At 35.1% G+C, this 26,980-nt stretch overlaps 1 protein-coding gene across 2 annotated transcripts in view; it reads left to right on the top strand.

Annotated features, from left to right (window-relative positions):
* FAM117B (family with sequence similarity 117 member B) overlaps positions 1–26,980 on the top strand; it is a 101,692-nt gene that overhangs the window by 56,539 nt on the left and 18,173 nt on the right. Inside the window, exons 4-6 of one of the 2 annotated variants that reach the window (XM_031958312.1) lie at positions 3,317–3,430; positions 22,322–22,465; positions 24,091–24,259. In XM_031958312.1, the coding sequence (XP_031814172.1) occupies positions 3,317–3,430; positions 22,322–22,465; positions 24,091–24,259 (427 nt within the window). Of the gene's footprint in view, positions 1–3,316; positions 3,431–22,321; positions 22,466–24,090; positions 24,317–26,980 lie in introns of both variants that reach the window. The other variant, XM_031958311.1, reaches the window with a different exon arrangement.

The following is a 26,980-nucleotide window of genomic DNA, read 5'->3' as shown; positions in this document are numbered from 1 at the left end:
TTTCTCTGCAGGCAGATAGTATTTCATTATTAGTCCTTTGGGATTGTCTTGGATCATTTTATTGCTGAGAGTAGCTAAGTTTATATTTATATATGCTTTTCTTTATAGAACTTACTTTCAAAAGGGCAGGACCACTTCATCATTAGCTAATGCTAGATGCTAAGCCATTTGGCTTGTTGATTGTTTACTAAAGTGTTAGAAGTTGTACATATTATCACTAACAAAAAATGTCCATAAATAATAAATAATTTATACTTTGGCATGGATCATTATGGTTATAAACGAAATAACTACAAAGCAATAAACATTCAAATTAGATAAAGAATAAAATAATGCATAAATAACAGTGTGTTTTAATGTAGTATATATCAATTCTTAAACCCCACCCCCAAAAAAGTTGAATAATAGAGATTAGAGTGCTAATTTAGAATTAGGAAGTTTTTGCCAGTTATATGAATATTGGTAATTCACTAAATTTCTCTGACCCTCAGTATCTTAATTTAATAAGGATTCTTAACTTGGGGTCACCCAGCCTCCATGAGGACCAGGAATAGATTGAGAAGAGGGAACATGTCTGTGATTTTGGATTGGAGAGGTAGGGGGAAAGAGAAACAACAGTATATATTTTTTAAAATACATTTAAAACATCATGTAACAGTATTTTGTAGGCTTCACCAGACTGCCAAAGGGGTCCATGCCATCTGTGGGTGCGTGTGCCTGTAGGAGAAGGGTGTATGTTTAGAATCTCTAATCTTCAAAATGAAGATAATTGTACTTCACAGGAAGTTGGAAGTCTTAAAAGAGAGTCTGTTGTATGTAAAACTTTTTGCAGATTTTAAAGCTCTCTATAACTCTGTATTGATTAGTCTTTACCCTTTTTTAATTAGTTGTGTGATAGTGAGGATGTGGTCTGGTATAAAAGAAATCCTTTATGAATGCTTATCTTTTCCCTACTCATTTTCATCAGATATCCTCTCTGGGTGTGCAGACAATGGTCATTGTCATAAAGGTCTTTATTTTGGAGATGAGAATCATGTGATTTGGCAATTGCTAGTAGGCTAGCTAGGGGCTGAGGCATATTCACAAAAAGGGAATAGGAATAGTTTCTACATGCAAGGAGTTTTCTTTGGAAGAAAAGTATCCCCTTTTCCAATGGGGGCAGTTCTGCAAAGACATGAAAGTGGAAATGTTGAGATATTTGGGAGGAACAGAGAGATCAGTATATTGTTTTCTGTTTAATATATTAATTATATTCAGTTGTAACTTGTAAATGTTCCCATTATCTCTCGTAAAAAAAAATTCAGAGCATCAGAAACTTAATTTTAACTTGCCTGCTAACTTATCAAAGTTTAATCACAGAAAAATAAAGAACTGTATAGTTAAAGCTAAAAAAAAAATAAAAAACTAGTTTAGTTTTCAAATTTAAGTAATAATTGACTATACATTTAGGCAAAAACACCATTGATCTTATTCAAAATGGCAAAAAACATTCAAATTCCAGATGCTTACAAAAAGCACAACTAATAACTTCACTATATGTAAAGATATAAAAACAGCCTAAAATACTCTTTTCTCAGTTTCAAAATATTTGAAAAGGAATTGTTTCTGCTGATAGAGATGGGTCTTTTGGATTGAAAATAAAACAAAATTTGTACATACATGAAAATAACATGTATTTTGAAGAGAAATGTTAATTAATTGTTTAGTGTATGAATTTTCTGTCAGTTAAATGATTTGATTGGTCACAAATGCTAAAAATGTCATTTCTCTACAGTGGGTTTTACTTTTTCTAAGCATCAGTCAATTCATCCATGTGAGTTATTCCTCTTGTTCAGTACAGATTTTAGTCTTTTTACTCCACAGATGGTCTGTTAGTAGTGTTGGTTTTGCTAAAGTGTACCTTGTGCATTGGGTAGCCTGGTGATGAGCTTAGTCAGGCTTTGCTTCCTTGGCAGCCACCACCTCCATGCATGCGCAAAGCTTTTCTCATCCTCCTGGCTGCCACTCTTCTCCCATCCAATTTTCTCTGTGTCTACTTAGTGCCTATTTTGTGTCTCCTGAATGTACAGAACTGGTTTCTATTCTAGATACTTAGAATACAGAGTGTTCCAAAAATTTTAGAACTATTTAATGTTATTAAAGCTGAAAATTGCATTAAGACTTTTAGGTAATGCTGTATGTGTAGAATATTTCTTCTGATAAAATGTTGGTCCCTTGAAGACAAGAACTAACTGTTTCACTTTCATTTTTACATCCTTTGTGTCCAGCCCTCCATATGTGCTCAAAGAAATGCTCTTTTATTTCTTCATTTAATAATTTTTAGTAATTGATTTGATAGATGAATACTTGATAACAGACATGTAAATCTGTCATCAGATTAAAATTTTGATCTTTCTAGTTCAGGGTGGAACCTACTGTTACATTATCTTTAATTGATACTGGAATCTATCAGCACTGATACTGGAATCTATCAGCACTAAAATTTTTTTATCAGTCCTAATTGTGGTAGCAAAGAACTGAAAAACCTAATGTGTACCACCTGGGAAAAACTAAATAAATGATAACATATGAATGTATATGGAGTACTACTGTACTATAAAAAACAAAGGCAGTTGAGGGTGGCCTGGCGAATGGAGTGTAAGCCCCAGAGTTAGCAGGACTTGAGTTCAAATCCAGCCTCAGACACTTAGCACTTAATTAGCTTAACAAATCATATTGATTGTGTTGCCAAAAAAAAAAGTAATCAAAAAAGAAAAATGGTTTCCAGAGATACACGGGGAGAACTGATTTAGAAGGAAGTAAGCAGAATTAGGAAAACATGTTATAGTATCAACAACATTGTAAAGACAACTTTGAAAGACTACAAAAAAATGGGTCCAATCAATTTCTAGTCACACTTTTAGCAGATCATTGATAATGTTTCCAATTTCATCACAGGGATGATGTACTCAGGATGGAGAATGCAAAATACAACTTTAAAATTTTATATGGAAGACTTTGTTTTTGTTTTCATTTTTCAGTGGAATGGGAAAGAAAATAAATGAACATTAATTTAAAAAACAGACAAATCTATCACTATCTTCCTCCACAATGAAGGGTCACATTAAAGTTTTAGTGGAGCACTATATAAGGAAAAGTATTTTTGTGTTATAAATGTTTAAGTTTCTTGTTTGAGATTAGATGAGATTTGAGATTTTGAGAATTTAATTTTGGTTTCAAATAAATACACCATGTCCACATAGTGACTAATGGCTTTATGTATTTTCAGGCAGTTGGAAAAAGATTCTAAAATGATGTCTTTTATCTTCCCTTTTAGATTGCAAAACTGCGCCAGCAGTTACAAAGAAGTAAACACAGCAGTAGGCATCATCGGGATAAAGACCGGCAGTCTCCATTCCATGGCAACCATGCAGCCATTAACCAGTGTCAGGTAAGTCAACTGCTACAACTTGTAGAAGGGGTAAATGTCACTGCAATTTGTTCTTTGACAGATGATTATTTTGGGGGGGAAACAAATCACAATATGTGCTTGAAAGATGATTTGAGAGTAACTGCATAATAAACCACTTCAAAAAAGAACAGAAATGTTACTTAAGTTGTAAAAGAAGATTTAGGTATCATACTTGGGAACCTCCCACCATGGGGGAACCTGCAAATCTCTCCCAGTTTGGTTTCCCATCACCTATTTTGTCTGATGTGAAAATAACAAGTGATTGTAAGGGTTAAAATTGAATAGCTTCATTTTTAGTGTGTCTTTGTCAAATATAAAACTTCAGCAAATGAGGGGCCCAGTATCCATTTTAACTAAGATACTGAAAAATGTAGAGAGCATAACTCTCACCTGTATCTTCTAAAGCATCTTATAGAACAACGCTTTCTGAAGGTTAAAGAATATAATTTTTTATATGTGTATAGTACTTTAGGGGGTGGAAATACTTAATATGTGCTTGTCTTCCTTGATTCTCTGAAAAGTCCTGGGAGAAAAATAGTTCAGTTCTTATCCCCAATTACAGATGAAGAAAATGAGGCTTCAAGCGGTTAATGAGAAAACTTAGTTCACATGACTAATAACCAGAAAAATTTAGATATTTGATTGTTGTGGTTTTGTTCATTGTGGTACACTGTATACTAAAAACACAGCAAGTTGTTTTAAAAAGAAAGAATTTGTAGGTATTAAATTTTATGCAGAAGGATTCAACTTTTGTCATATCACTGATTTTAAATTTATAACCTTGGGCGTAATCATAATTGACCTCAAGCCACCTGGGACTTTGTTCTAGCATACCAACATCTAGAAAGTGCAGAGATTTAAAATAATCACTTTTTTAAATGATACAGTTTAAGACTTGGTTACATTTATGTTCTGGTAATATCTTGCCCTAAAACTGGTAGGTACAGACAGTTCCTTGGCCATGGAGGCCAATTAACCTCCATGGAACTTTGTTTCCTAATCTGTAAAATGAGAAGGCTGGATTTAGGGCTTCTCCTTTAGATTCATTACAATTCTGGACCTGTTATCCTATGATTTTAGTAAGAATAAGGAAAAACAAGAGCTGATGCTCTTCTTTCTTCTCCTTCCTCCTTAATGATGGTGTCCCACAGAAGCTATACCCTTTGGAGTACCAGTTGTGATTCCCACGTTGTACTGGATTCTTGGCATGGTCCTTAGAGACATAGTCTTGGGAACACAAACGCTGAGCTGATGTCTAGCCTCTGGCTAGCACTCACTGCTGGACATCCAAGACAAGTTACTTTGGTCTTTAGAAAACGTTTTTTAAAATGCTTTATGGGTGATGTCTAAAATAAAGATATTGTACAAAATGATTTCCTTTGCTAGAATAGTGTAGCAAGAAGATAAAGATTTTATTTTTAATTAAAATTGTACAAATATAGATTCTTAGGATTTCACATAATAAGATTTAGGTGATACTTGTATTGATTTTATTTTGTTTATTTCATATAATTCCTGAACACCCTGATAGATTAGTTGTTGCCTTTTAAAACAGACCTCCAACAGCATTTCGTTTTGAAACTCGTAACATATTTTTATTCTAATTATACTTACCAATTTGTGGTGGTTTCTTATTCCTTTGATACAGTAGTCTCCAATTTTTTTGACTGTATAACTGTATCAGTAAAAACTTTCCGAGCAAATAGACACCTTCCCTACCACTCTCTTCCATGTGTATATTTGTTCATTTATAAAATTATTATATAGAGCCTACCTTTTGAAAGCCATCTGCTGTGGCTGCAAGTCTAAGGGGTGGATATTCCATAGTAGAAGATAGATTATAAGTACCCTGAGGGTGAGGCCAAAAGAAAATTGGAAACTTGTACAGCGGTGCTGGAATTTTAGGGAATAATGAGTGAAAGGTAAGAGAGATTGTGTTGGAAAAAAAAGACCAAGGAAGAGTGGGATTCAGTTTATCTTGCTACCATCTGATTGGTTAATCACTAACTCATCTCTTAGTGTCATGCCCCATCCCCCCCAAGATGGGTCTGACTCTCTAGGACTGCTTCACTAGCATGCTATAAAATTCCTGGAGGTTGAAGATGAGAGTAGATAATACATTGGACTTGGAGTCAATAAAGACATGAGTTTGAATTAGCCCCAGGCTCTTATTGTGTGACCTGAACAAGTCACTTAACCTCTCTTAACCTTTATATCTGCACTAGTAAAATGAGATATTAATAGCGCAGGGCTCCTATGAGGCTGAAATAAAAGAGCATGAAATGTACCTTGCAAATCTTAAGTGTGTTCCATGCATACTGGTTAATATTGCCATCTAAAGTTGTTACCATCTAAATTTGGTATTTTATCCCTTATGAAACCTATTACTTTTTTTTTTTTTTAACATTTATTTAAAATTTCTCTGTTCCTTAACACACATACTATTTCTGTATAGAAAGTATGTAATACTGAGAAATAGTTATAAAGCCTTTCAACTCTGAAAAAAGCATTTCCATGTGCATAGCATAGCACAAAAAGATTCATTATGAAACCATGAATTTCTTTTTCATACTGTTTACATTAAATGAAAATCAATTATTAACAATTACTACACATCATTTTCAAAACTACACTGCTTTTCTGTGCTTCCTTCTGAGTTTTTTAATATTGTTTTAAAATTTTAAGTTATAGATTTTTCTTTCTTCCTTCTCCACTTCCTGACACAGTAAGCAGTTTAACATAGTTTATACATATGCAATCATGCAAAACATATTTCCACAATAGTCATGTTGTAAAAGAACATTACAGATCCCTCCCCTTTCAAAAAAAAAAAATAGTTTGTTTTTTTTTAAGTTATGCTTTGATCTATGTTCGGATTCTATTGGTACTTTCTCTGAACATCTCCAATTTATAGGTACCCCCTCAAATTCCTATTTTTTGCTTCCTCGAAAAGAGCTGCAAGTATTTTGCAGATCCTTGAAAGCTTTTTTGCTTAGGACTAATCCCTCTAATCTCTTTTCCCCTCACCCGTTCTCCCCTTTCTCTCCTATTTCCTTGTTAAGTGAAATGTATTTCTGTACCAGACTCTGTTTATGTATTTTTCCTCCTTTTGATCAATTCAGATGAAAGTGAGGTTTAAGTGTCAGCCATCCCCCCTAATTCCTCACCCCTTTGCTTATATAATTGTATACTTGCATACTCTAATTATATGAGATAATTTCCCCTTACCTTTCTTTCCTTCCTCACCCCCACACTATATTCTTCTCTCTTTCCATTCTTTTTTTTTTTTTTTTTTTAAAGATCATGATAACATAACAGAACCACTCCTAAGCTGTGTCTAATTGGACTCCTTTAATGAACTCTGGTGATGATAGGGTTCAGAGAGTATTTGTGTATTATTTCCTCATACACATAGTTAATCCTTTTTTAGTTTTTTCCCATTTTTCATCCATGCTTACTATTTTTATGTTTTTTTTTTTCTCCTGTGTTTATACTTTTAAAACTTCTTGCATCTCAGGTCTGTTCATCAGGAATGCTTGCTCAATTTGTCTATTTTGTTAAACATTCCTTTCTCCCTGTAATTTTATATTGTTTTGCTGGCTAAGTTATTTTTGACTGAAAACCCCCATGTAACTGCTTTCTGAAGTAGCACATTTTCATCAACTTTTTGCTCCTTTTTTTGTGGTGGCTGTTAAATCGTTTATCATTCCTACTGGCTTCTCAGTGCTTGAATTCGTTCGTTCTGGCTGCTTACAATTCTTTTCTTTGACTGGAAAGTTCTTATTTTGTTGTTCATGGTGTTGGGAGTTCTGATTTTGTGTCGTTTTTTTTTTCAGGAGGTAACTTTTGCATTCTTTCTCTTTCTACTTTGTCTTCTAGTTACAAGAGGTCTGGACAGTTTTCTCTTAATATTTCAATCATGACATTCAATATGCCAATGATTATTAGATTTTTTTTTTCATCTTCTGTTTTCCAGGTTGGTTGTTTTTGCTATGAGATACTTTATATTTTCTATTTTTAAGCTTTTTGCCTTTGTTTTAGTATTTTTTGTTGTCGTATTAAAGTAATTGCTTTTTATTTGGTCCATTCTAATTTTGAGGGAATTTGTTACTTGGGCAAGATTTTTTTACTACTTGTGCAAATCTGTTCATTCCTTTTGCAATTATTTTTTCTATAGTTATCATTTCTTTTTCAGTTTTTTTCCTCTAGTGTTGTCATTTCATTTAGAAAAACCTTTCAAAACTTTTTTTCTTAACTTTTTTCTCTGTTTTCCCCAGAAATTCTAATTGAACTTTTATTCTCAAACTGTTTTTCTTTAAGGCTTTGCTCATGGATAATTTTTTTTTTTTTTTATAACTTTTTATTGACAGAACCCATGTCAGGGTGATTTTTTTTTTACAACATTATCTCTTGCACTCACTTCTGTTCCGATTTTTCCCTCCCACCCTCCACCCCCTCCCCTAGATGTCAAGCAATCCTATATAAGTTGAATATGTCGTAGTATATCCTAGATACAATGTATGTGTGCAGAACTAAACAGTTTTCTTGTTGCACAGGGAGAATTGGATTTGGAAGGTAAAAATAACAGGAAGAAAAACAAAAAAATGCAAGCAGTTTACATTCATTTACCAGTGTTTTTTCTTTGGGTGTAGCTGCTTCTGTCCATCATTGATCAATTGAAACTGAATTAGGTCTTTTTGTCAAAGAAATCTGCTTCCATCAAATTACATCTTCATACAGTATCGTTGTTGACATATATAACAATCTCTTGGTTCTGTTCATTTCACTTAGCATCAGTTCATGTAGGTCTCTCCAAGCCTCTCTGTATTCATCCTGCTGATCATTTCTTATAGAGCTCATGGATAATTTGGAGTAATTTTTTCCTTCTAAGTATGTCTTGAACATTCCTGTCACCACAAAAGCTTTTTATGGTCAGATCAATGGTTAGGGCTGGACTTCAAGAGGAATATCTGGGCTGGTCTTGTTTGTGCTGTTCTCCTGAAGGTAATGAATAATATTGTATTATTCCAGGATCCTGCAGGCTTTTAATCTCTCCCTCCTTCCTCACTTTCATTTCTGTTTTTGTGTGAATGAATGTATTCTCACATGTGCACATGTACACACACACATATGCACATACCCCTTCCCCTCCAGGTCTTTAAGTTCCTGACCTGTATATGTATTTGTACAAGAGTGAACTTCTCCCAGACTCTATCCCTATCAGCCAATTGGAATGCTCTGTTGGGCTTTAGGTTGGACTGGTTACTGGAAGTGAGAGCCTTCTCTGAGTCTGGGATCTGAGCCATGCTGCTGCTGCTGCTGCCACCTTATAACCTTTCTTCTTGTTCAGCCCCCTGCCCAAACCTTTCCTTACTTAGGTATACCTGGGTATTCCTGTGCAGGTGCCCTTCTGTTGTCATCCTGGATATGGCTCAGCACTAGGTAGTGGGCAAATAAATTGTCATTTACCACCTGTCCTCATTGAAGTGACCTGATGTGAGTCTTAGGAATCCTTGGCATGGGTCTGGCCCCTTCTTGAGGCCCACCCTATGCCCAGCGACCACAGACCTTTTCTTTTCTGCCAAGTTGGGCTGGACAAATGTTGCATTGTGAGTTTTGTGAGTGGAGGTGAATTGGGGTTAAGTGACTTGCCCAGGATCACACAGTTAAAAATGTGTCTGAAGCTGGGTTTGAATTTAGTCCTCTAGATTGCAGGGTCGGGGCTCTATCCACTGTGCCACCTCATTATCCACACTCCACATGGTGACTTTTTCCTGAATGGCCTCATCCAGATTTGGTCTAGTGCATATTCCAGATCTGTTTGGAAAAGCTTGTAGGTAGGTGTTCACCTCCACAAGTTCCTACTACTCCATCATTTTAAAAGTTCTATTCTTAGTAATGTTTAATATTATTTTATATTTCATGTTATTTTGATATAATTTTAAGTTTAGCCCTAAAATGTATGGGGGGTGTCTGTGTGCGTGTGCGTGCGCGCGCGTGCTAAGCCATAGTTATCTATTATCTTTAAACTCACTTGGAGTCGCTGGCTGTTTGGAATTATTTTTAGCTTTGTTCTCTTCTTCCCCACTTTGCATCAACAAAAGTGAAGCTGTACCTTTGTGTGGATTCATCTCATTAAGTGGTACATACATTCTGTACCATCAGTTACCAGCTGAGTTGCTAGCTTTGTAGAGAAACAGCCCTCTTATAAATATTTCATAGTAATGCATCACTCCCTGCCCATTTGTGGTCTTTCTCCTCATCAAGGTACATTTCTTTGTCTTTGTAGTCTGGGATCTACTGAAGCCAGCTCCAGTAAGCTAAATTTGACATAGTGATTATCCAGATTTACAAAAGTATTAGTGAAAGCAGATTAAAATTTTGAAATGTAGTGTGTATATGCATGCTCCTCAGCTACCCCTTATTCCTCCCTCCCCCAGGCTGGTTGTTAAACATTTAACAATTTACTCTCCTGTAGTTCTGTAAACATTGTTTGAGCTCAGCAGGAATGCAGAAGAAATCTTGGGATTGAATCATTACCAAATTGTAGGCCTGGTTATTGTAGGCTAAGAATTATATTTATAACTGACATTTGCACAGCACAATTTCTTTTTATCCTTATAATGTCCTTGCCCCTACTCATTATATCTTTATGACAAATTTTTCCTGTCCTCATCACCATCATGACAGTTAATCCAAAAATCTAATTGCATGAATGTTTTAATGGATTGTCTATGTGTAGGGATTCTAGCCAATTCCCACTTTTGATCTTGGAGGAGTAGCATTTCAATGAGGTTTAAAAAGTCAGATGAGGAAGTTATACCAGGTATAGGTAACATGATTTCAGAGCCAAAGCAGAAAATAATGGTCTGTAAACAGGAGACATTGAATAGTGCAATTTCACTAAAGCACTGAGAGATGGAGGAGAGTAACATGAGATCAGAGTGGAAAGGTAGGGTAGCTACAAATTGATAATAATAAGAAAAAGGGTTTGAATTTACAAAGCAATAGAGAGGTATGAAGGAGTTTGAAGGAAAGTCATGGCTCTGCATAAATAAATCTGACACCCATGTGAACATAGATGCATGAATGCAAGAAATCCTTTTAAGCTCTTTTACATGGTGACCAGCCCCTAAATTTACTCTGTCTCCTTTCCCCATCATTCTAAATAAATGGTAGTTAATTGTATTGTACTTTTAATTTTTAGCATGAATGACTCCATTTTGGAAAATAACTTTTTCTTATTTTGTCAACTAATGTCCTCAACATGTTAAAACGTGTCCTTAATGGAAAATTTTTATAGTTTGGAAAGTCAGCATAGGGAGTTGTTAGCGTTCTTTTGGTTGACTTTTTTGTATCAATAAATTCTGAAATGTTTTCCTGTACCTTGGGTAACCTTCTTTCCTTTAATGTTCTCACAGTTGTCCCCTTCCCTATGCCTTTCCTATATGTACAATTGGTCTGGTTCAGCCACTCTTTCCATCTTTGTTGTTTTTAGTTCCATTTTTACTAACTATAATGACATCTGGAACTATAATGTTATAGTACTATTGTAGCAGTTCTTCACAGTGAAAAATTTGTTATGAAAAAATTCTTTTTGTATCTTTTCCATTTTTCTTCCATTTGATGTCATTTTAGTTTCATTCTTAAATACTGTTGGGATAAGTTCAGTTAATGGGTCTCTTGCTCTTTACTTGAATTTGGTTTTTTTGGTTTTTTAATTAAAAAAATTATTATAGCCTTTTATTTACAAGATATATGCATTGTAATTTTTCATCATTGACCCTTGCAAAACCTTCTGTTCCAACTTTTTCCCTCCCCCGCTCCCTTAGATTGCAAGTAGACTAATACATGTTAAGTATGTTAAAGTATATGTTAAATACAATATATGTATACATATCCATTCAATTATTTTGCTGCACAAGAAAAATTGGACTTAAAAATAAGGTAAAATTAACCTGAGAAGAAAATCAAAAATGCAGGCAGACAAAAACAGAGAGAATGGAAATGCTATGTTGGGGTTTTGAATTTGGTTTTAATAGTTCTATTTTTTTCTTCTTTATGAAGCAGATGTGTTCATTCTTTTGTCATCCTTTTCATTAAGATTTAATAAATGCTTATATATTCTAAGCTGGTGTTGTCTTTAATTGTCATTTCTGTTTATTTGGCAAATTGTCATATATTTCCTAACAAAGATGCTTTTCCCTCTTGTTTCCTTATTAGGGCAGTTGATTTACATTGATTCAACTTATAATATTGTGATTTCTACCATATATTACTGAGTTTCTTTATTAGTCATTTATTTAAATAGGTCAAAATTCATATTTTTCATGCCATTTCAGGTTTATTTAATTCTGATCTTTGTTCTAAGAAAATACGATTCCCATATATGTAATCTCCTTGTCTTTGACATTTTTTACTGTTTACTTCTGACAATTCTTTTCTGATAATTTATCAATCATCCTCAACTTAATTCCCACCTTTAAATTGAAGTGATTGAAATTCTAAGTGCATACTAGTTTAATTTGGGAAGGTCCTACTAAAGTCTCCATAGTATTTTTCAATCTGTTCTTCCTCTGTACCTGATATTGAATGAATGAAAAAACATTTATAAAGTATTTACTATGAGCTGTGCACTGTGTATGGGGATACAAACAGAAAAGCACAATTGTCTTCCCCCTCCAATAAGAGAAAATATTACAGATAGGAAGTTTCAGCTTCAAATCAAATAGAAAAGTCTCCTGGGGCTTAGTGGCAAAGCAGATGGTAATGCTGCATCTTTAAATACATTATTTCTGCTGATAAAATCATATCTGTTTCTGATGGTAAACACTTTGAATGAGCCAAGGACTTGGATACTGAAAAGTTTTTTTCTTGGGTCTCAAGCAGCTGTGTTGCTGAAGGAAACAGGGACTGCAGCCCTACAGAAGTGCATGTGCACAAGGTTTGTTTCTTGGGGTGATGAGTGTGGAAACGAGGTGTGGGGGTGTGGGGATCGCAGATGTTTCCTGGGCTCTCTGGCCACTCTCCTTTACTCAGTGATATACATGGGGCGTAGTGGGAGGCACAGTCAATAGCCTGGCGGCTCTACCTCACACTGTCACTGTCCTGATGCTGAATGGGGGGTGATTGAGACATGGCATGGGGCGGGTTGGACTTGCTTGGCGCCTCTTTTCTTGCATACCCAGAAGGTGGCATGGATCAAATGGCACATAAACTGAAATTATTTTTGTGGGGATTCTGTAGCAGATAATTTGCATGGACATAGTAATGTAAGGTAATGAAATTTCTTATGAAATACAATTTCTTCCAACTGCTTCAAGGAGTACCTGTTCTTATAAGCTATTCTTAGAGTTAATGGCTACTTCCTTTCCTTTTCCTTTTTTTTTTTTTTTTTTTTTTTCATTTATACCAAATATATTCAGCTTCAGTACCTCCAGTAGTGTCTATTCTCATTTAGAGAATCAGCAGTCAAATTAATTAAAATTTAGCAATGGCCTTAATTTTGTGATTTTGGTAGAATACCTTTCCTAACTGTTTCACTACAGAAGTAAGAGAGAGCTTCACAGGGCTGAGCATTTGTTTTGTAGTTTTTGTTTTTGAATTCAAGTGGCCAGCCTACTGGCCTTGAATCTTTCTATAGTTAGATTGGTACTCACAGATTTAGCTTGCTGTTGGGAAGCTTTCAAGCATGGTAGATAGAACATTCTAGAAAGTAGACTCTTGTTTGCTTGGTCAAAATCATCAGAGCAAGTACTTTGTGTCAATTGTATTTTGTGGAGCATGTTAGTAGTGAAAGTCAAGCTTTAAGAAGCAATATTTGTCAGTGAATTTCATATTTATCACTAGTTGAACCGTACGGAATACAAAATCTCACCTTGCCTATTATTAATAAAAAATAATTTAATTTTTTAGAGGAAAAACTTCAAGATTCCCCCCCTTTCAAAGGTGTCTCCCATACATGTCAGTCATTCCAAATCCCTTGAAAACTGTTGCAACCTTTTAAAACTTTGTTCAATAACTCTTATATCAAAGAAACTGTGTGAATTGTGTGTTTGCAAGAGGTATTTGCCATTATGATAGGGAACAGTCACTTAACAGCCATTTGTTAAAGCTTTATATGCCAGACACTTAAGAGTGCATAAAAGAAAAACAACCCCTACTGTGGAGAATTTTTTCTTCATACTGGAAAATCCAGTTTGATGAAGGATTCCTTATAGATAATGAAGTCTTCTACTTGTTTCCCTCTTATAGATGACATCATATCAATTATTTCAAGCTCTGGAAACATTGCAGAGCCTCCTGGATGAGATCAGTACAGAACCACGTATAAGTTTGGCTGGATCATTCACATAGAAAAATATTCAAGTGGATGAAGAACATCTTTTGCCCAAATTATTAACATGCACTTTGTTGGACAATCCATAGATTTTTTCCATCTGTGTAACTGGAACAGATATTTCTGCTTAGCAGAATTAAATAGGATGGGAGAAAACAATTTCTGTTTCCTCAAAGAATTTATATACTCCTTCAGTGAATCCCACATTTGTTCCAGAAAGATTTTGTTCTTGTTATTGTTTTTAAATATCACAGGTGTGGTAAGACTGTAAGTCAGGGACGGTTTCCAAAGATTTGAAAATGAATATTATGCAAGGCAGGATAAAAACCATATGCTAGGTTTGAGTAGGCCACAGCATAACAATTTAAAGTGGGGAAGGAAGAAAAGATCTTATCAGATCTTTTGGAAAGATCTTATCAAATCAGAGGTGGTGAAGGAGAAGGCTGTCTGGTGAACAGCCTCAAGGCTCTATTGCTCTGTAGGAAGCCAGGAAGTTTATTTACATTGGGTGTACTTAGGAGGAGAGGACACAAACTAGATTTGTACAGTATGGGCAAGCCATCTGCATCATTTCAGGGAACTGCAAAATGGAAATGAATGAGCTATTTGAGTATCAATTAATGGAATTCTAGGGTGGATTCTAAAAAGTTTTAAACTTTAGTGTCTTAGTACCTAATCTGCTGTGCTATTTGGTACAGAAACTACAATATGCTATAAATTCTTTAAATTCTAAGGAAGACTTAACTACTTTTGAAAAATTTATTAACTTCAGTAGGTTTCTGTCCATGAGTAGACATCCATAATTTTTGACCAATATGTCTTGGCTCAAAGCTGTGTGTGTAAATGGTTTGAATAATTTTGCCTCTTTTTCCTCCAGTTTTTTCTTCCACATATACAGCCCTATTCTCAAAGAAAAGCCCTGCCATGTCATATCTGCATTTTGTGACAGGTAATCATATCTGCAAATGGTATTGAGTAAATTATACAACAAAACTAGTGGAAATGTTGACATTCTACAGGATAAACCTAGTTTGAGATATCTTTCAAAATTTTCAACTTTTTGATATGCCATTTTTTTTCTCAGTTAAAAAATCCAAAGCAATTCCTGGGTTGTTTTTCTTTTAAACTATATTTACTAATGTGATTAATGGTCTTACTGTGTGGACTCCACACAGATCCTGCTGTCAGTTTTATGGGAAAATTGGCCTCTGAGTTGGAGAGATCTGGTTCAAGAACTACTCTAATACATAATGTTATGTGAATGTGGGAAAGGCATCTTAACCTCTCAGTGATGTAAGAAAGTTAAGACTGAGTAACAAAATAGCTGTTGGTCTGCAATTTGGAGGTGGCGCAGAGGACATCTTTCTACATTGTAATCTCTGATCTTGGGGGAAAAGAAATACAATTACTGATTAGGCCAGAGTATGTTGCTTAAAAGTTAGTAAAAAATAGTATTTGTGGTAAGATTATTTTAAGCAAAAAGTACTACATTATTTATAAAACATTTATACTTGAATTCTTGAAATGTGATTTTTTTAAGATGTTAATTTCCATTAACCACAATAACAATCATAATAAATTAGAATAGTAAATAATAGTAGATGGCAAAATAATTAAACTTTTTAAAAGGGAATACATTGGCCATTTAAAGTAATTGGAAATTGTAAGAGAGGTGACTTGTATTCTTTTTATTTGTACAAATAAAATCATTCTTTTTTTGTGTATTTTTTTTTCGTTAATTGTAACCTTGTTGAAAGTAGAGGCTATGTCTTAATTCTCCTTCAGTCTGGTATATGTTTGATAGATGCTTAATATTGATGAACTAAACTTTTTTTCCCACTGATCTAGTATTTTTGCAAGGTAACTTGTAGCCCCTTGCCTTCATCTTTGAGAGATTCCACAATATTTAAGAGTAAGTATATAAAAGCTCTTCTTAATTACAAGAAAGGCAACTGTCATTGGGTCATTCCTTTCTCAAGATAAAAGGTCACATCTATGAAGATTCCTAAGAGTGAAATGGCCTAATTCTGCTTCTCCATCAAAAAAAGAAAGGGATATTAACCTATTGCTATTATGATAGAGCATGTCAGTTCCTTGAATTCTTATTCCTCAGGAAATCTGATAATTCTTTTGTATTTTTAAAAGTTGCACACCTCTTAAGTTTATTATGAGGAAAAAAACAATTTTCTTCATCAGCAGGTCCAGAAAAGGCATTCATAATTCAGAAAAATCATCCCTGTGATATCCGGCATTCCTCACTTAAAGACTGAAAGTTGCTTGTAACAAAATCAGGATAGACAATGCAAATGTTACTTGTTCTTTATGTCCATTAGCATCGCCTTTTGAAAGAAAGAAGGCATAATTAAGCAACCTATGGTATCGTTGTCTTAGTATAAGAAAGAGGAGCACTATCCTGAAGGTGGAGCTGACTGGAAAGTATGGAACCTTGGTTCCTATTACTGTAGCTGGAGTCTATATAGGGGCTGGGAGAACAAAATTATTTACTCTTAGCTGCTACTGGACAATAGTACCCATTCTAATTAGTTTTTAATGCCTAAAAGAGAAAAGGCAAGTAGCTTTTGTGTTCCCAAGTTCTTTGTCTTTCTTGAAGTTTTAAGCTTTTGTTAGAGCCAGCCAAGACCAAAGGGTAATGGTGCTAGGAATGGGTACAAATAGTACCAATGTTCATAGATAAGAAGTATGGGAAACGTGGATTACATTTAGGGAAGAGGCACTAGATGTAAAATTATAGAACCATAGAGCTAAAGCTTAGAAGGACACAGGATCCATTTATCCAACTACAAAATTGAAGTCTATGTCCCAGGACTCAGTGCATTGCTTCTCAAGTGCTTGGGAGAGGTGAAGTTAACCTTTACAAATGGCAAATTTCCAAACCTTTTGACAACTGTCATCACTTTACTTCTCTCTCATCAGAATTGTTTCTTGGGTTTTTCTTTCTTTACTTTGAGACACTCCATTCTAGCCTCCTAGATTTCTGCTGAAGTTAAGCATTTCTTTTACTTCTCCTGAATCATAGCAGAACACAGTCTTATTTCCCAAATGACACAATTGAATAGTTGTTGCTTATAGGATTCACTTCAATTTCTGAATAATGTGTACTAGTTGGTTAATTTCATTATTAGAATATGTTGATCCATTAACCCCAATATTTTGTAGTCTTAACCAGAACTTTTTAATTGCCTAGAATTCGTTTTGTGTCCTACTTTTTAGGACAATAAAACGACCAAAAAAAAAGGTTTATCAACAATTTATTCTGTAGTAAAAATAAACAGTACCATAACTTTCTAGCTGTAAAACCCAAGAATCAAAAGATTTATCCTGATATATTTTACCATATGTTTTTAAGGTACTTTGCAAATAAAATGGGTGTTTGAGGCATTAACTTGAGGCATTCTAACATTTTTCCCTCCCTGAGGCAATTGGGATTAATTGACTTACCCAGGCTCACACAGTTAGGCAGTGTTAATTGATGTAATTTGAACTTAGGTTCTCCTGACTTCAGGACTGGTGCCCTACACTGCACCACCTAGCTGCCCCTGAGGCATTCTAACATTAAAAATTCTCAAAGAAAGTTAAGAATTATGTTTATTACATTATGCTAAGGTGGTGGCAGGTCATATAATAACCATTTTAAAAAATTTAACAAGGGATGAAATGTTTTCTATTTGATTCCCAGACTAGAAAAATTAGGACACTCTAATTCATCTGAAGTTCTGGTTACTTGAGTTTTATAAAAGAATCAGACACACATACCACATTTTGGTATACAATTTTTGTATTAATGACAATAATTAGCTATAAGGAAGTAATTTTAAATGCCATCTACTCCAAGAGTCATTGAGGTTGTTTCAATAGAGAGTTCCACAAATAGAAGTGCATCTATGTGTAATATGAATTTTTTATTATTAAATGATGATAGTGTTAACTATTAGCTATTTAGTTTAATATGTTCAATATCAACAAAGTCCAGGAAATTATATTTTAATTAATTTTGTGCAGAAATGGACAGTTCTAAGCCAAGTGCCAGCTACTGATGAGTTTTGGTCAAGTTAATTACAACTCTGGTATTTTATCTGAACTTTTTTTTAGGACCTTGGAATGTATTCAGTCAGGACAGATGTTAATTCTGTTTTCAAATTTGTATCAATGATAGTGACTCTCAGCTTTGCTCTTAATAGTTATCTATAATAAGTTATAAAGGTGTTTTGCCATAACTATTTGCCATAATAACTAAAGATATTGCCTCAGAGGCTAGCTATATAGCCAGAAATTGTAGCTATTTAAAGCTCTTTTATCAATCTATGTAAGGTATTAGTTGTTGCTTTGTTTTAATTTTTACTATAAATTTCAGGCAGTGATATTTGGAGCGGAGGCTATGCATGTTGCATGCTTTGGATGTCCCCTCATTTTCAGACAAGAGACTCTGAGACCTTTATTAGTATCTCTTTGCTTGTGTTTCCATAAAACTTAAAAGGTCAATGTCCTTTCTCTTCAGCAAAATCATTCTTTTTATTTGTGTAAATTTTATTTTCTTTCCTTAATTGTAACCTTGTTGAAAGCAGAAGCTGTGTCTTAATTCTCCTTCACATTCTGTTATATGTTTGATAGATGCTTAATAGTGATTAACTAAATTTCTTTTTTTTCCCACTAATATCTACTAGAGCTGTTTAAAATGTCAAATAGACAGGTTTTTGTTTTGTTTTTTAAGGTAGAGAAAACCAGTTGGTGTAAATATTTGGCGTTGGATAAAAACTATAAAACAAATACGTTAGGGATTCTAGACAATTTATTTAGTTGAAAGGTCACTGTCATTAGCAAAGTAGCAGGGAGGCTTCTTTTTGTTTCTGCTTTTGTTCATGACTTCAGGTAGGTGATGCCAGGGTATGCCAGTGAATTGGATTTAAATGAGAGAAGGCTGTGCTCAGCCCTCCAGAGCCATCTGGGACCAGTGGTAAAATATAGATGGAGACAACTAGAGAGGGCTCTGGGTACAATGGAGCCCTTGGCCTTTTTAAGGTAAGGTCTTCAACACTGACTGAGGATACGCCCATTCAGTAATCAAGGCTGGGTAGCTATTGAGGGAAGGAATCTCTTTCACCTAGATCAAATAAACAAACTGGGAGGGGAAGACCCTCGGTCTTGTCAAAGCAGAAGTGACTGCTATGTACTTTCAATAAGAGTCGACCAGACACCATACAATAACCAAATGAAGCTTAGTGTAAGACCTATTGAAGGCATTCCTGTACCAAGAAGCACAAAAGTGTTACATGACTATAGTCACTTAGTAAGCACATTTAGAGCTGGAATAATAATTTGTAATAATGCTTAACACTTGGGTGAGCTTACTATTTAAGCAGGTTCTAATTAGGTAGATTGCTGAGAATTGTTTACATAACCATAGCTACTCAAGGAAGTATCTTAATAAAACTTTGGGTATTTTTGTTAGAATTATTACAAGATTATATGCAAATTCTTATGTGTAGAAGACTTGTAAGTTAGGATTCAATAAAAAGATTTCCAGTTACTACCTTCACTTTTTCTGTTCTCCCTAAAGTACAATTTATTGCTATTGATTTTTTGGCTAATGGTGCCTTACTTCAGTTCTCAAAATGAGACTTCATACCAACTTGGAAACTAACCTACCTTAATTAGTCATGACCGTCATTTTTACAAAAATGAATCATCCATCAGTTGTTAAGTCAGTAGTCATCTGTGTTCTTTAGAGCATTTTTCATTTTATCCTGAACAGTTTAGTTGTTAGAGTTTATAGTTTATTGAAGAGGATGGCGTAGATTTCATAACTGTGTGATTGTGGTTCTGTGTCACTTCTCCCATCCCCTCCTTGTTCTTTCTCGACTTTACTAAAATTGAGGTAAGATTTAAGGACCCAGAAGGTGATGCTCTCGCTTTGTCTTTTTCATCTACCAAGTTCTACTTTGTTTTCTGGGGAAAGAGAAGACTTTATAAAACTGGGGGAGCTGTTTCTCTCCTTTTAGCTAAGGATAACTATCACTTGATAAATATAAAAACTGGGTATTACCCAATCCTTTAACTACTGGGTCCTTTAGACTAACTAACTTCTTTATATTCATATTCATATACACACAGATAATCTATAAGTTAGGAGTTATATCAGAATTGCCATAGGGCTGATTCATTAACTAGTTTCATTTCTATGCTAATCAGTTTTGCTGAGCTTTTCCCATCCTATAAATAGAAACTTCCAGACTCTCAAAAAGAATATTCTATAGCTAGCTCTGTGACACAGCATGATGATGTATGTGCTATACAATGACCTAAAACAATAAGTAGCCATTTATTAAATACCTACTACATGTCAGGCACTCCTTTAGGTAGTAGGGAAAACCTTGTGAAGCAGTTCCTTATGAATAAGGTCCTTCAGTTAGACCAAGAGACATGCAAAATGACTCGGGTACCTTCTATATATGACATCTATAATCTCCTAATATTAGTGTTGGCCATCTTATCAGGAAAGCTGATAATGTACTGTATTACATAATCAGTTAAATTTTTTATTTTCTTTGCAGTAGTATTTTATGTTTCCAAATACATGCAAAGATAGTTTTTAACAGTTAACCATTGCAAAATCTTGTGTTCCAAATTCTCTCTCTCTATCACTTCCCCCCTTCCATAAGACAATAAGAAAGTCAGTATGGTTTAAACATGTGTAATTCTTCTAAATATATTTCCATATTTGTCATGCTCTGCAAGGAAAAAACATCAGATCAAACGTGGAAAAATCACAAGAAAGAAAAAAAAAAGCAAATAACAGTAAAAAGGTGAAAATTCTGCTTCTACTCATTTCACTTAGTATCGGTTCATGTAAGTCTCTCCAGACCTTTCTGAAATCATCCTACTGGATGAAATGATGCTGTGTAAAATGAGCAGGACCAGAAGATCATTATATATTTCAACAACAATACTATATGATGATCAGTTCTGATGGACGTAGCCCTCTTCAATAATGAGATGAACCAAATTTGTTCCAATTATTCAGTAATGAAGAGAACCAGCTCCACTCAGTGAAAGAACTATGGGGAAAAAAGTGTGAACTACTACATAGCATTTCCAATCCCTCTGTTTTTGTCCACTTCCATTTCTGATTTCCTTCACAGGTTAATTATACATTATTTCAGAGTCTGATTCTTCTTGTGCAGCAAAATAACTGTATGGATATGTATACATATACTGTATACAAATATACTTTAACATATTTAGCATGTATTGGTCTACCTGCCATCTGGGGGAGGGAGTGGAGGGAAGGAGGGGGAAAATTGGAACAAAAGGTTTTGCAATTGTCAATTCTGAAAAATTACCCATGTATATGGGTAAATAAAAAAGCTTTGTAAATAAAAAGCTGTAAAAAAAAATGATCCTGCTGATCATCTCTTATAGAACAATTATATGCCATACCATTCATATGCCATAACTTATTCAGCCATTCTCCAAGTGATGGCCATCTACTCAGTTCCCAGTTTCTTGTGAGTACAAAAAGGGCTGCCACAAACATTTTTTGCACATGTGGATCCTTTTCCTTTTTTTATGATCTTTTTGGGATACAGGCCCAGGAGAAATATTGTTGGATCAAAGGATTTACACAATGTGATAGTCCTTTGGTCATAGTTCCAAATTGCTCTTCAGAATAGTTGGATCTGTTCACAGTTCCAGCAACAATGTATCAGTGTCCCAGTTTTCCCACATTCTCTCCAACATTCATCATTATCATTTCCTGTCTGCCTCACTGAGACAAGTGTACTGAGTTGTCTTAATTTGCATTTCTGTGATCAATAGTGATTTAGAGCATTTTTTTCTGTATGACTAGAAATGGTTTTATCAATTAAATTTTTTGGAGTTACTTGCAATGAGCTGCATGGGGTCACACCTTCCTCATAGACATCCAAGGTGGGATTTGATGTGAGTATTCCTGATTCCAGGCTGGACGCTCTATCCACGTACCACCCAGTTGCAACAGTTCTGTACATTCTGTACAGGTGTTCATTATTAATTTTACTACAGTACACATTGGAAATATTTTCATTTGTTTTTCTCTGCTACAGAGAATTTGATGGTCAAGTGTTTTAAAATTGTACTATAAAGAGAATTTATACAAACAGTTGAACTCAAGTAAAGATTTCTGAAATTTAAATTTTAAGAGTTTTCTTCCAAACCCAAATACTTTAAGAATTTTTGATAAACTTTTGAAGAATCTGTCTCACATTTAGGGAATAAAAATCTGAATTTTAATTTAAAAATTTTTATTATTATTTTTTAGACTAAGAAAGCAGATTACAGTTTTTTTTTTTAAACTATAAACCTTTTCCCTTTTGGTTAAATTTGTAATTATTAAGCCTGTATCATATGTTCATTTTGTCCTTTTATCTCCAGCACTCTACTTTAAGTAGGTGCTTAATAAATATTAATTGAGCTGAATAGAAAATTAAAATGTCACATTAAACTCTTTTGGTTTTACTCTTTTGTGTTTTCTTTAGGCTCCTATTCCAAAGAGTATACTTATTCCAGTGATTCCCATCACCAAATCCACAGGGTCACGCTTCAGGAATAGTGTGGAAGGGTTGAATCAGGAGATCGAAATAATAATTAAAGAAACTGGTGAAAAAGAAGAGCAGCTTATAGTAAGTATTCTCTTTAAAATCTTAGCACATCTTATTTTTGCAGTTTATTTAATTTATAATTTATTCCCCAGTGCTTAGTATGATGTCTTATTTACAAAGTTGGTATGTAATAAATGTTTGAATTGAATTCCTTATGGCTCATATTTTTTCCCCAATTGCTTTATTATCCATAATTGGAAAGTAAACTCATTTATTCCTTTTTCTGTTAAGAGAAAATGCAGTTTTAAAATAAGATTTGCCTTTGTCTTTCTGTAGCAAGAGATTTTAGGTCTCTTTTAAGGTTAACATTTTTTTTTCATTTCCTTATGCTTTACTGAGTTACCTTTTTCGGAGGAAAAAGGGCCAGTTTTTTTGTGTAGAAATTATTTAAATTGATGTTCATATATAGTGATTATGTTCCTCTGAGAAATATTCAACTTTTTGACCTAATAAGTATTTGATAGTTAAAATGTTTCCATGGTAAGAATCTTCATATTCATTACTAGTTGCTTATTAGTTAAGGATTTAGGTTATGGTAGTTCTTGGTTCAAAGTAACCTGGTTGGACAAGAGGCCAATTTTTTGCTGTTGAACCATCCTACCATTTGAGATGCAGTAAGACACAGTGGACAGGAAACTAGCCATAAACACAGCCAGGAAACCTGTGCTATAGCCATGCCTGTAATACTGACTGTGGGTGGCCCTGAGCCAGACCTTTAGCTATTCTTGGCAATTTCATGAGTGTTGATCTCCATTAGTTTCCTTAACTGAGAAGACATACAATTCAATTTAAATGTTTCTCTTTTTCAACTCATTGTCTCAGATCATATTCATCTAAAATGTCCTTAGTTTGGTGAAAAAGAGGAGGGAAGAATTGAGGGTCATGTATTTATAGCCCAGCACAATATCTGAGGAATTCCTGACCTGTCAAAATAAAGTACCCAGTATTGCAACTTTATTGAGAGGGGCCTAGGGAGAGGGGTACTACTGACTTGGTCTTACAAGAAATCTCAGCTCCTGATTTTGCTAATAAGAAATAACAAATTCTGTTCCAGGCAGGTAAGATCCCACCTTCTTCAAGCAGCATTGCTTATACAGTCACATCTGGTTTATTTCTCTGAGTCTTCCTTCTGGGGCTCACTTAGGGAGAGGGAGGGCAAACATTGATTACTTTGAAGCATCTCTTCAGTACTGGCCACAGATGGCTTCAGTGGATGGCTTCAGTGCTCCTAATTTTTGTGGAGTGGTACTTCACCTTCTCTGCAGAGGCTGCGGTCTGGCCACTCCTCCCATTCTTTCTGTGACAAGAACTAAAAAGAAGAGAGTAGGTTGGGGAAAGAAAGATCAGCAAGTAAAACACCACTGGACCCTTTGTCCTCCTGATTCTGAACCCAATGTCATGTTCTTAATTCTCTTCTTTATGGTAAGTAAGATAGTAAGATAAAGAAGAAGATTTTGGTTCATGACTTTTCCCCTTTAATTAGACCTGTTGAATATGAAGGGAGATAATAGACGTAAGGTTCATAACCTAGGTGGTGGGCAAAGGGAATAGCTTAAAAACCTTTGGTATGTGCTTTAAGAAGGTTAACAATGGGCACAGTTACAAATCAACAATTAAGTGGAGAATTTGTTTTTTATTTACAACAGCCACAAGATATTCCAGATGGTCATCGGGCACCTCCTCCCCTGGTACAGCGCAGTAGTAGTACGCGCAGTATTGATACCCAAACACCTGGTGGAGCAGACAGGGGAAGTAACAATAGCAGCCGCTCCCAATCTGTGTCCCCCACTTCATTCCTTACCATCTCAAATGAAGGTAGTGAAGAGAGCCCTTGTTCTGCTGATGACCTTCTTGTTGATCCCAGAGATAAAGGTATAGCCCTAAGGAAATAATGCTACTATTAGTTAATCCAACTCTTACAATCTAAAATCCTAATTGCTAATCATATTAGTAAGAGTTTGTACTCTACTCATTTTCTAGCATGTATTAAAGAGCATTTAGATGTTTGAATTAAGATTCATTATTCATATTCATATAGAGAATTGAAAAGAATTTGGTTATACTTTTATTTCTGGGTTTTCCTTATATTTTTGTATAATGATAATTTTATATTTGCATAGCTCTTTACCGTTTATAGTATGTTTGCATAACCACTTGATTATCTTAACAATGCTGTGAGGTCTAAGAAGATGGTATTGAGCCCATTTTATAGATGAGGAGCTAGAGTAAAGAAGTTAAATGACTTGCCTCCTAAGGTTACACTAACAGTCACTTATAATCCAGGTCTGTGTACTTGGCTCAAAGTTAGGTATTGATGATGTAAACCATGCATTGAAAGGTAAGATGTCAGGAGCCAGACCTCTTGATTCTGAATGCTTTGGTGCATACAGGTCGGTCATTTGTCTCCTGTAAATCATACTCAATAAAGCGTTTTAGTCAAGAGGTCTTTAGAGTGATGAATCTGGTGATCAGATCCAGAACTTATGGCATTTCCAAGAGGATTATTAGAGCTATCTCTGTAAAAATGAGAGTCATGGAATCAGGATAGGGAGAAGAGATTGTTTTAAATGAGAGGTATCAAGTACATAGTCCATAGTATTCCCAAGAGTGGTCCAAACTACATGAAAATGATTGGGAAATAATTGACAGAATAAATAAAAATATAATAGAACATAAAAGTTAAATCACTAAGTGATTCTCAGGGCCCTTCATATATAAGAATCAGTGGCCCCTATCTCTATTTATGGTTGACAGTTTTAAATTACTTAAAAGAAGAAAATGTTTATCACTTTTTAGAAGAAGTAGCTATGAGTTATGAAGGATTTGCACTCAACAAGAAGTTGTTGGCTTACTTTCATGCTTTGTGAATGCTTGAAAGCAGCCTTAGTCAGCGCTTCTAAAATAGTCCTTATCAGTATTGACCTTTGCCTGCAGTGAGAACATATAAGATTTCACATTATGTGCCCAAGTCCACATTGAGACATGAACAAGCAAGTCATGTTCCCTCCCCTGTGTCTTTGCTTCCTCCCCGGGAGCTCCTCCGGAGCTTGAAGTCCAATCCCTTCTTTCTCTCTCTCAGAAGACAGGGGGCTGATGTGGGGAGAAGGCTGGATTTGGAGCCAGGCACTTACCCTCCATAAGCTGCGGCATCCTCATCTATAAAATGAGAGAGGTCAGCCATGGGGATTTCTAAAGTCCCTTCAAGCACTCAGGTGATGACGCTGATGTTTTTGAAATGCCTGTTGAAAGATAATGGACACGTGGGGATCTAGTGGTATCTACAAAAGAATGAAAAACCCTTTTTTCCCCCCTCAAAGGGTTTACAGTCTAGCTGAGAACAGGAAACATACAAATGAGAACTTATTTTAGAACATTAACATCTAACCTCATTATTTCAGTCCTTTAAGGATTCCTGATTTAATTGGTGTGCTTCCCACCAGTGCAGCTTATGAGCCTTCTCCACTTTAGGGTACCTTTGAATTAGAGGGAAAGCAGGGGTGAGATAAGCAAATTATTGACATAGAGATTGTCTGGAGCAGCGGCTACAAAATGGGTGAGTTAAGAAATGAAGGTGGGGGCAGGCAAGGTGGACATTTTGGTGGAGGGCTTTGGAAGTTAGGCTGAGGAGTTAATAGTAAGGACTGGGCAGGAATCACTCTACATAATTGAATTGGGCAGGTGTGTGTGTATGGGGGGGAAGGAGAGCAACAAGGCAGCCAGCTAAAAGGATAAAAAGGAAAAAGTCTCTTAGAGGGCTATTGGACAGGTTGTTTTTTTTTTTGTTTTTTTCTTGTTATAGGGTAGGTGGTCAGAAGAATAAAGTAAGTTTTAAAAGTTAAAAATTTATTTAAAAAAATATTAAGCATGATTGTTATGGTGCAGTGGGTAGCTAGGAGACAGAGCACCAGGCCTAGCCTCAGGAAGATCTGATTTAAAAATCTGTCCTCGGACACTTATTAGCTGTGTGACTCTGGGCAAGTCACTTAGCCCTGTTTACCTTAGTTTCCTCATCTATAAAATGAGCTGGAGAAGGAAACAGCAAATCACTCGAGTATTCTTTGCCAAGAAAGCCCCAAATAGGGTCATGAAGAGTTGGACATGACTAAAACGACTAAACAGTAACAAAGAGTATTGGTTCATGGTCATAGTAGAAGATGATAAGTTTAGTTTTGAAAAGTTTGGGGTACTGAAGAGGGATATCAAAGTAGAAACATTGGGTTTCCTATAAGATGGGACTTTGGTTTTTTTGCGAAGATTTTACCCATAAAATAAGTGTAGGAGGTAGAGATTTAATAGTAGTGTGCAGGTGGTAATAGAGACTGTATGTGAACTCAGGAAGTGAGCATAAAAAGAGACATGGAGATAGTCCAGAATTACAGGCAAATGATCAGCAACATGTGAGGCCAAAGAGAACAATTCCAAAGCTAAGAAAACTGAATGAGAACTTAATAAATTCTCTACTGGATTTACTACCATTTGATCCCTAACTCTCCTTCAACTCTACCATAATGCAGGCATGCACTCTAATGTTTCCCA

This window comes from Sarcophilus harrisii, chromosome 3, assembly GCF_902635505.1.
Source record: "Sarcophilus harrisii chromosome 3, mSarHar1.11, whole genome shotgun sequence".
NCBI lineage: Eukaryota > Metazoa > Chordata > Mammalia > Dasyuromorphia > Dasyuridae > Sarcophilus > Sarcophilus harrisii.
The sequence above is the reverse complement of the archived record's forward strand: the minus strand, read 5'-3'. Positions and strand labels throughout refer to the sequence as shown.